The sequence below is a fragment of the Pieris rapae genome, chromosome 24 (genome assembly GCF_905147795.1).
Source record: "Pieris rapae chromosome 24, ilPieRapa1.1, whole genome shotgun sequence".
Lineage (NCBI taxonomy): Eukaryota > Metazoa > Arthropoda > Insecta > Lepidoptera > Pieridae > Pieris > Pieris rapae.
In genome coordinates, this window is record NC_059532.1 from 1,195,507 (window position 1) to 1,207,397 (window position 11,891).

Here is an 11,891-nt window from a genome sequence, read left to right on the forward strand (position 1 = left end):
AGGGTTTTAACCCTAAAAGGAATCATACACAAATTAATAATAATATTAAGAAATGTTAAGAAACTAATTTTTATACGGATACATTAATCTCTAACAAATTAAAACATTTTTATTTTGTGTGTGTCTATCTGTCTGTTTGTCAGACGACGGTTAAATCTCTCCCTTTAATCAGCAGCTCATGTCTGATCAAGGAAACATCTGGAACGAACAATATGTTTCCACTGGATTCTTTCCAGCGCCTCTTTTACAGAGTACAGTTTTGAGGACGCAGGTCACCTGTAGATCTACTTGGTTGGTGGACGGTCATGTGACATTCTGTTTTATTTATTTATTTATTCACACTTCGTTGCTAGAAAGAAACACAAATAACACAATATATATAAATTACAAGGGATGCAACGGGCGGCCTTATCGCTAACAAGCGATCTCTTCCAGGCAACCCTAGTAAGAAAAGAAAACAATAAATTAAAAAAAATTATGAGTGCAAGAAGTGCATAACCAGAAGTTATATAAAAAACAAAATATATTTATATTAATCTAGAGAAGATAAAAAAAAACAATATTAATAACTAACTAAAACTAAAAAGCTAATCTTACAGATTCAAGAATAGCAAATAGTGAATTACATTTACAAAACGAACAGTTTTAAGCTCAGTTTCTCCAAGTTCTCATCTCCTGAACGAATGACGAAACGAATGGAACTTACCTTAACAAGCTCCTTTAATCTCTCTCTATTATAAACACTACCAATTTCTTCACCAAGGAAGTAATCCAGTAGTTTACTGACGGGGAATGCCAGTGGAGCGGTGAGCGCCATGACAGCCTGAAAAAAATGTACTACCCTCAAAAATCATGAAATAACTATACCCAGTTTGTAGGTTAACAAAACCAATCAATCAAAAATCATGTGTACATAATGTACATTATACCATGTTCCTTATGACATCTTGAGTAATAAATATAATATTATTATAATGGCACATCGAAGGACGGACAGATCGACTAATTTGTGTTCCGTAACTGTATAACATAACTTGTTATATAAAAAAAAACATATGTGCAATTCACACATGGTAGAAGTGAAACCTTCAAAAACATTTTTTTTATTATTAATCATATATAAATTAATCATTTTCCATTATGTAAATGTGTGTGTTCTTTTAAAACAGTATATTTTAATGATAAATTTTAATTTATAAGTTTAATATAAATTTTTAATTTGGGAAAAACTAAAACATCGAAAGTTTGAAATTCGATCAAATGAAAAAGCGGCAGTAAAGAGAGGCTGTATAATGCCTGCTATCTCATTTTCTACCACGTTAAATCATATGATGAATTGATGTTTCTGTCTCTCTTTACCGCTGCATCCGGTTTGAAATCACGACGATTCGAAAGAAGTTTATCTATCTCATTTTCTCCCACGTTAAATCATATGAATTAATGTTTCTGTCTCTTTTTACTGTCGCTTTTTCGTTGCATCCGGTTTGAAATCACAACGATTCTAAAGAAGTTTCACTTCAAAATATATATGTCAGAGATTATGTAATAAGAGAACACGATGTCATTTCTTTCATTAGAATGACATCTTACAGGTTGTAAAACATCGATATGTCAAAGTCAATTTATCATTAGTGCGCAGAAACGATAGTTGAGTCGGATAGATGAGTAATTGAGAGATAGATAGTACGCATAGACTATGTTAAATATTGAGTAATAATGTCGGAGAACGGTAGTGACACTGTACTGTAGTGTACAATTATTAATCGTGTTGAATCTACGACATATATATAAAAATATAAAAAATCAGTGGCGCTACAACCTCTTTAGGTCTTGGCCTCAGATTTCTGAATCTGTTTCATGATCATCTTTAAATCTAATAGGCAAGTAGGTGATCAGGCTCCAGTGCCTGATATGTCGACTTTTTTGGGTCTAAGACATGTCGGTTTCCTCACGATGTTTTCCTTCACCGTTAAATGCGCACATAGAAAGAAAGTCCATTGGGGCACAGCTCGCGATCGAACCTACGACATCAAATATGAGAGTCGCACGCTGAAGCCACTAGGCCAACACTGCTTTTCACACGACATATATATATATTTATTAAGATATCGTACATATACATATATACCAATCTGAAATGAATCTAAAATTTTATCAAACAGTCTATTACAACGTACCTTAGTGACCATAATACTCCGTGCACCAATCATCAACCCATGTCTGGAGCATATCGCCTGTGGCGTTATCTCACCAAGCAAAACGATGGACAGGGTCGAAAATATCACCGCGAACAATCCAGAGGTCAACTCGTCCAATAATATTGTGAACGTGGAGTTAACAGCCACATTCCCAAGTAGAATACTGCACAGGAGATAGTTCCCATGATCCCGTACTGGCATTATGGCACGTGCGTACTTCCTTTCCTGCTCCGTACCTTAGGATATATTGTAACTATAAATATGTGGGTAAAATAATTGGATATCGCTATTAACCCTTGAATTAACTTTTTAATTACGCAGTAAGAACGCGACCTATAGAACGTGTCAGTACGTCACGCCCAGAAAATGTACTGGCATTATGGCACGTGCGTACTTCCTTTCCTGCTCCGTACCTAGGATATATTGTAACTAAAAATATGTGGGTAAAATAATTTGATTTCGCTATTAATCCTTGAATTCACTTTTTAATTACGCAGTAAGAACGCGACCTATAGAACGTGTCAGTACGTCACGCCCAGAAAATGTACTGGCATTATGGCACGTGCGTACTTCCTTTCCTGCTCCGTACCTAGGATATATTGTAACTAAAAATATGTGGGTAAAATAATTTGATTTCGCTATTAATCCTTGAATTCACTTTTTAATTACGCAGTAAGAACGCGACCTATAGAACATGTCCGTACGTCACGTCCGGAGAATGTACTGGCATTATGGCACGTGCGTACTTCCTTTCTTGCTCCGTACCTATGATATATTGTAAGTAATATGGGGTTAAAATAATTTGATATAGCTATTAACCCTTGAATTCACTTTTTCATTACGCAGTAAGAACGCGACCTATAGAACATGTCAGTACGTCACGCCCGGAGAACGTACTGGCATTATGGCAGGTGCGTACTTACTTTCCGGTGCGGGGTACTTAATAATACACAGAGTAAAGGAGGATTTAAAGGACTATATGGAAAGGACCAAGGGGAAGCAGAAGAGAGCGCCCTAGATAAAAGTGGATATAATAATAACATCGTCAGGAAGCAGAACCCATGAAGCCATAGAAGCCATGGGTTCCAATCAATGGCACTGAACGAAGTTGGAATACCGATGACCCGAAAATGTGAATTACATTGGCGGGTCAGAGCGTTATAGGTTATAATGTCATCTTAGTGATTGCAGCCATTGAATAAAAAAATAGATAAATATAAGCACAAATTTTACCTGTATTAGAAATAATCTTCAACTCCGTCCGATCCAGTGACATCAGGCCCAAATTCAGACCAGAAAACAGCGCCGAAAACGTCAGACAGGCCAGAATCAATATCAAAGCGACCCACAGCGGCATCAGCTTATTATGTGTGGCCAAAACCTTCCAACCTTCTGTGCCCTGATGTAGGTATTTCTCTTCATCTTCTGAGGGTAGGATGCCCGGTTTAAGGTTTTTGGTGCAGATGTAGAGTTTCGAGCTTATAATTGGTGATGGAGCCCAGAATTCGAAGAGCGCTGATGTCGCTGTGACAGAGTCTTCCTTTGCCTAGAATTTGGGTTTTGTTTATTGAGACACACAATACAAACAGACACACAAAGTATACCAGCAAATAAGGATTTGACAGTTCTGTGCCAAGATTTCCTTATAACGTGATCGTTTAATAGGCCAGCAGGTGATCAGCCTTTTTTGGCCGATGGTTGACCCTTCGTTCGAAACTTCTTTAGAGGCATGGGAGTAAAAATTTTACGGAACGTCACGAAGATTTGCAGCGTTTTCGTCGAAGAAAAGGAAGAGAGCGATTGAAACCGATTCATAAAGAGTGAGAAAGGGAGATCGAGAAAAAAATCCACGCCATTGGTTAATGTATTTGTTTAGAACATACATACATATTAGAACTATTGAAATTCTGTCGCATAACGTCTTGTGCTGGAAACGCAGATTTTTTATTTATTATCATTACCTACCACATATTATTATGCAGGTATTAGTCCGAAGAAATCCTCTGAAACCTCTCAATGGTAAATGCGGTAGAAGATGCAGAGACATACCACATCTCTACGCAACAAGGGATCAAGCTGCTCAGAATGTGACTGGTGTTGAAGTACTTTAAGTAGAATTGGTTCGGAAATACTTCAAGGCCAGCTGGTTCCACACAGTAGGTGCGCGGCAAAAACTGCCTTAAAATTACTTTTGTATAGGCAGCGGCACGTAAGTCTAGCGCTGGCCGATGCGTGGAGGGGATTGCTGCACATGTGTACTGTGGTGCGGGGGACGGAATGCGACTGGAGAGCCAATCGAGGCTCTTCATTCCGCTAGCCCCCCTCAGGTACCTTATTTTTTACTTCTGCGCAATAACGGTCAGCGCTAGAGTTTCGTGCCGCTACTTGTAACGTGATTATTATGGTAATATACTCACCACATACTCTCCTTTGAGAAGAAATTTACATGGCTGTCCATACTCCAGGGCATCATGAGTGAATGCTATCACCGTTCTGGGCGTCAGGCCTTGACCGAAGAGCCTGTGAAATACATGACATGAAAACCTACGCCTAACCTAAGGCAAAGACTTGTGAGACCTTAGAAATGCTCCAGTTTAGACAGTATTTATTTCTGCAGAAACCCTACATCTTTTAGTCGATACCAACTCCGGGGAAATAAATACAGATAACACAACATTTTCTGCAGCTGTGATACTTTTTGACATTCAACACCTTTTGTCTTCTGTCACCGTGACCGCGCACGTTGTAAAGCACGCGAAACGTCGGTTAAATTTAAAATTATGTTTAAATAATTATAATAATACATTACTCCAATCCGTTACTGTTTTTCTTTAAATGTGTAAAAGTTATGTTAATAAAAGACAATACTATGTACTTATATTTACTGGCAGTATATATTGTTTTATGAATGTTTAATTAGAATCTATAATGCCTGAACTATTGGCTATTAAAATAACAGTCTGTATAAGCTATCAAGTCAATAATAAATCATCTTCAATGGTTTTAAAATAATGTTTCTTACAACTTCGTTAGAGATGCGAGTGCTTATGTCTAGTATTGAAAAGTCGTAAAGGCAGCCGATCTGATAAATCTCAAAAACTCACCGCAATGTAACCTTAGTATCAGCCAACACACTTGGTACGCCATCATCCAAAATCTTGGGATCCTTTTCAGCCTCTTCCACCCGTATACCATCCAGAAATACCATCGGTTCCACTCTCTTCACAGACGAGAAATCAGCCATTTGCGACATTATTTGTCTTTTAACCCTACTATCTGTTGATTCTTGTATATCATCTATTTCATCAATAACATCTATTTTATAAAAAGTATCACGTGTTTTTCTATCGCCTCTATTAAAATTGTGAAATTCATTTTCAATTTTATTTAAATTCTCTTTAATTTTCTTCAACCTAACTTCACTTTCTACATTGTGTTCATTAGGCTCTTTGCTCTTTACATCATTGTCATTACTTTCTTGTAATGGTATATATCTATCTCTTGAACGTATTTCAATATCTCTTCTCTCTTCTTGAGAGAGATTTGCGACGTTTGGAAGGTAATTTACATCAGTATCGTGCGTTAGATCAATCGATTTTGTTTCTTGATTATTAGTTGGTATTTCGTTGGACTCTACAAGGCTGGAAAGAGAAACAGATTTAAAAAAGAAATACGGTCTGCCAGCTGTACTCAGTTGTTAATTGTCTTCAAAGAAGAGACGGTGGAGGACGAGAATTAAGTGTGAGAACACTTCTGGATTTAGTGTATGACTTGATGGACTTTCTTTCTATGTGCTTATTTTACATACGCTCGTATGAAGGAAAACATCCTGAGGAAACCAACTTCCCTTAAACCACCCAAAAATTCAAAGTGTGTCAGTCCTATTAAGTATATTGAAAAATGATCATGAAACAGATTCAGAAATCTACTCGCTAAACGTCTTTTTTTTAATGTTATCTATTTATTTATTTATTATATTAAATTATTCCCACAGTTACTCATTAAACAATAATCAAATAATTATTTTATACACAAAACCCAAAACGGAATACACACTCAAATATAAACATAAAGCACAGATTTACTGCTTTGTAAATCGATACTAAATTCTAAGTTTGATTGATTGATAGATAAGAAATATATTTAATATAAAGGAACAAGCAAAGTCATGATTAGTAAGTAAAAGATACTTAAGTTTTTTAAATATGTTTTTAAGGATTTGCTGGTAATTTATGTTGTAATCTGCAGGTATACAATACATAACCGAGTTTCGTAAATAGTTATAACTAATATAGTTATAATTTTAAGTCAATAACAACTGTCGAAGACTTGAATTGTATATAAAAACAACATTTGCAAGTTATTTATCAAAAACACATTGTAAAGTTTTTCACAATAAACTACTTTTTCTCTCGCTCGCTCGACTCGCTCTAAACGCCCTACCCATTAAACCCCTCCCGCCAAACACGCCACTGTTGGGGTAACTTGGGGTCGCGTAAGCTCTACCAAGAGACCCCATGACTGGCTGCTGCAGCAATCATCTTAAGGTTAGAATAATGTTATTTCTCATATGAATTAAGTATGTACGAAAATTCGCTTACTGAGAAAACATTATAAACTAAGATTAATAATTAATTATTAGAACGCACAGATGTAGGTACTTATTATATAAAATTTACAAAACAAAAATGTAGGTAGACATAATAAACTCGACGGTCAACCAAGCAAAAACATAGATGTTCGAATTGGATTTATTACTAGATGTGGCATTGATGGCATAGTCTGATATAACAGCTTTATATTAATTAAGTACTTTTTATATTTTAATAAGACTATTTTATTTTTAGTTTATTGTTCTATCTACATATTTTAGGTAAATACATTTATATGATTTATATTCATTTATAATATTTAGGTTCATGAAACATTTTTTCCCTCTGTACTCTTTTTAGTTAAAATGATCGCTTCCTATCATAAAGATTTAAAAATGTTCGTGCCATAAAATTATTTACGAGCAGTTAAATCGAAATTCTATAAAAATAATGGATATATTTACGACTCAATCGCGGTCAGTCTGAATTGCTTTATTGGATTACCAGCTACTAAAGTGCTCGAAGACTGTAGATAGAAGAATAATGTGTAATTTAAGAATATTTTCTTTATTTAAACTCGTTTACCCCTCTAGGTAAACGAGTTTATAGGAGCCCAGTAGCACAGAGAGACAAGTCATCGCTGCCCATGGACACCCACTTTTAGAGGTTGTGCCTTTGAGAGAGTATAAACGAATCAAAAGAAACGTCAAAAAAAAGAAATATACATTAAATACGATAATAAATTGCCCCCCTGTCGGGCGTGGGCCCCAAGTTAGTTTAATGAATTTATGATGATATGTTATTATTTTACAATTTTATTATGTTTATAATGAATATTTATAATTTACAGTATAGATTATTTGATGGTTGTAAGTATTTGTTTCATATGTTTTACTCGATGGAAGTAAGTTGATTGATTCGATACCGACATTTACCGACATTTATTTATTTATGATCCGCTTGACCAAGACGGACGTTAAATTGTAAGCTGTGTGGTTGTTTAAGGATAAGAAGTGTTGGAAATATATATATAATTATTGTTGTAACAAAGCAGGCGTTTTATATTATACACCGAGAATCGAATTGTGAGAATTCATCACATTATGAAACACTGACTTGTATCAGACTGTATAATACTTTCACTTAAAAAATTCACAAACGCATACTAAAAAATAATAAAACTCAGGACGATACTAATAAATTGCAAAATTGTTTATAGACAGCGCATGTCTGCTTTAACAATGACGGAAATTACAGTAAACTATATTACCGTGTTAGTTTCTCGCCGTCTTAAAATAGTTAACAACACACAGACGCCAAATGCGTCATTGTGTATGAATGAAAGCTTATAATATGTAGAAACAGGTGTATTACTATATGTGTATGAACATAGTATAATAATAGCAAAAAAAATAGCCCATATTGTTCTTATAAGTTTACATTACTTTGAAACTTCTTGGAAAAAAAATTACCGTCACAGTTTTTCTTACGCGCCATCTTTGCCATACCATGGTTGATGTAAAGAAATTCGAAGCCATTAATAACAAAAATATATAATAACGATAACATTGATAGTTCTTAATAATTCTATAACAATTTATGAAAGTCTGTAATAATTTTACGCCCGAACCCAATAATAAATACACAATCTCAGATTGAAAACAATCTTAGATCTGCACCCCAATAACCAAACCATACGAAGCCAATCCATTATTGGCGACGGATAGAATGTAATATCTTCGCTCTTTACACTCATATTTGATAATCAATATAAACCAAATAAAGTAAATAAAATCGTACAAATAATATTAACATATACATGTCTATGTTTAAAACATATTAAACAGATTTTTAATTATTTTAAAAACTAGTGTAAGTTAAAATCTTAAGATCATACAAAGGTATCAAATTGCACATACTATCCACATACACCGATCCGACCTACCATGGATAGCTTGTCGACATAAGGCTATTACAATCAGTCGATTGATTATTGGAGCTCGTTTATCCATATTTGGATTAAGATGTCCTTCTCAGATGGTCAAAAATGGATTAAGATAGGTTATTGAGTTTGGGGGTTAATGTTGAAGAATTTTATATATGCATAGTATTCATTCGATATAAATATGAAATCTAAGTCTTTGACGTGTAAACATATCGATATTTTTGTTGCTATTCTTATGGCAATGAGCCAGTTTTTTTTACGAAATATTTACGCACCCTACTTCTGAAACTCGGTCAACTCATTATGTCATAAATAAGATTGATTTTATCAGCCCGTTACGCTCGTACTGTAGTTACATGGAATTTTAGTGCCGCGGATCTCGATTACCCATAAAAGCTGACAAAAACAAAAGCAAACAGATGATGCTTGCAATTCTACTTAAGGTCCTTCAAGAAAAAAAAAATCAGTAACGCTACAACCTCTTTAGGTCTTGGCCTGAGATTTCTGAAACTGTTTCATGATAATTTTTAAATCTAATAGGCAAGTAGGTGATCAGCTTCCAGTGTCTGACACACGTCGTCGACTTTTTGGGTCTAAGACATGTCGGTTTCCTCAAGATGTTTTCCTTCACCGTTCGAGGAAATCTTAAATGCGCACATAGAAAGAAACTCCATTGGTGCACAGCCGGGGATCGAACTTACGACCTCAGGTATGAGAGTCGCACGCTGAAGCCACTAGGCCAACACTGCTCTCAAGAAAAAAATACCAATTCTTAAAAGGCAACCTTCTCTGGCATTGAGAGTATTCATGGGCGGCGGTAGAAATTTTCAACGCATACTCCAGAGTGTGTATGGATCAATTATTGGGTTCAAGCGTTAGCTTGGCATTTATTGGCCCGGCAAATAACGTACATATAAAATGATAATTTACAAGAAACCTTGAGCCTGTCATTTATGGATGGCCTGGCTGGTATCCATTTATTTATTGTATAGACAATCTTAAATAGAAAAAAAGTTGGTGTGGTGAAAACACAAACTGGACAAAGATTTTCTGCCCAATAGAATGTGAAACATATTTAAATAATTAATGTATATATACTAAGGCCAGTGACATATACACTATAACATTATAACCAATAAACCATGAAAATTGCACACAAAACATCATAAAGAAATTGTAACAAGCTCAATAGATAGCTGATGAAAACTTGTTCTTGACTATGGATCACAGCCTTTTGCCCCATTATATTGCTAAAAAAACATGGACTAAGAATGAATAAAAGATAGTGTATTTATTAAGTACATACATGTCTTTATGTATTATTGGCATTATTAAAACCAATCATAAAACATTAAACCTTTAACAAGTTATCAGTCTAATTATTAATAATGAAATTAAATATGTATATTATGTATATTATAAGTTATTCCTCAAAGGTAAATCCCATTAGTTAGGTCCGTAATGTCATCTGTCACGACTCACATTACATACACTTACTAAAAATCTCAAACAATATCAACCTGTCCTATACTGCTACAGAAAATATTCTTAAAAATTGTTTGAATACAAATTTGTGTTATACAAATCATAAAGTAAAATACAGTATACATGTAAGAGGGAAGAGACTAGCTGCCCCACACACACAGCGCAGTGGTTTCCCCTTTTCATAAAATTTAACAGGGTCACCCCTTAGGTCTCTGCCTTATGTAGGTACATTTAAAATTTTATTTATTTTTTAATAACTAATAATATATATACATAAATAATATTGACAACAAAATCTACAACAAAATAATAATTACTAAACTATTATTGAACAAATGCAACTACTGATTTTTAAATACTGATGAGATCATGAGTAGGCACCTGCATCTTGCTTATGAATCATAGAATAGAACTATGATATAAATGATTAATTCTTAGTAAATGATTTTATATTTTTAAACTAGCAAGTAGTAATTACAGCAGCTAGTGGCTCATTGTTCAAATTAAAATGAAAGAATATACAGTTTAATTATAACATAAAATACTATACAATTCTTTATCTGCATGTCATCTTAAATGTGGAGTGAAACCCCAACTTTTATTTAATTGATTAAATTACTTAATTAAAATTAATCACAATTTAGTTTACCTTTTATAATATGCATTATTTTATAAGTAAATAAAAAAATTCTGTTATGTTTTAGACAAAAGGTTTCTTCGAAATAATTTTTAATATCACTATGATACTTACACATTTAATTTTGTAGTTGCTGAAGGGATCCCATCGCTCTCGGGATTCAAAAATAATTCCTTGCCTTGATGAACCCATTTCTCACCAAATGGATAATTTTTTCCTTCGTTATATCGAAGACAAAAGTAGATTTTTTCGTTTTTTCGAGGCACAAGGACTTCTATTTCTGAATACCACGCAAGAGTTTTAATTTCTCGTAGTTCGTAACTGGAATATATTTTTTCACAATTACCCCCTCTAGAACCTTCGTTGGGGGTTAATCTCCAGGGTTTATGACCAAGAAACTTGCCACCATGCAATAATAATAAATATTTACATTTATAATCCGTACACGATTTTGCGCCTATTCTAAACGACACTATCCATGGTTCCGCTGTGTTGTTTGTAGCACACACATTATACACAACATAAAAAAATATCCACAAAGTCCGCAAAAAATTACGGGCTGATGCCATTTCCTTAGGATCCTTCCAAGTTAAAAATTAAATTGCGAAACGCTTCGATTTTATACCGACATATTAAATGTTTTTCCCAATTCACAAACTGTCACTGACAATAAGCTACCGGAACTGCAGCAATATGATTGGATTATGATATATGTTGTCACATCCGTGATCTCTTGACAGTTATACTATTCTTGTGGGATTTTTTATTACTGAAATTTTTATGTCAGAAATATTTACTATTATTAGTAAATATTTTTGAAATAGTACTTTTGAAAGTAATTCAACTTATATTTTATGTATTTTACAATAGATTAGAAGATAATGTTAAAGTTGATTTGTCATTTTTTGTTACAATGCCATCTATTTTGATAAATGATAACTTTCGTCAGCTGTGTTTGACATTGTTATTTGGAAATTGGTACCTTTTATGAGTCTGCGATTTTGTTAGAAAAGATTTTGTATCTGTTGTATTTC

At 34.1% G+C, this 11,891-nt stretch overlaps 1 protein-coding gene across 1 annotated transcript in view; it reads right to left on the bottom strand.

Annotated features, from left to right (window-relative positions):
* LOC110999092 (unextended protein) overlaps positions 1-11,541 on the bottom strand; it is a 29,048-nt gene extending 17,507 nt beyond the window's left edge. Inside the window, exons 1-6 of the mRNA XM_045633683.1 lie at positions 10,972-11,541; positions 5,303-5,839; positions 4,616-4,718; positions 3,432-3,744; positions 2,178-2,434; positions 707-823 (exon numbers count right to left, since the gene is read on the bottom strand). Coding sequence (XP_045489639.1) covers positions 707-823; positions 2,178-2,434; positions 3,432-3,744; positions 4,616-4,718; positions 5,303-5,839; positions 10,972-11,426 — 1,782 coding nt within the window. The 5' untranslated portion in view covers positions 11,427-11,541. The remainder of the gene's footprint in view (positions 1-706; positions 824-2,177; positions 2,435-3,431; positions 3,745-4,615; positions 4,719-5,302; positions 5,840-10,971) is intronic.
* Positions 11,542-11,891: the final 350 nt, after the last annotated feature.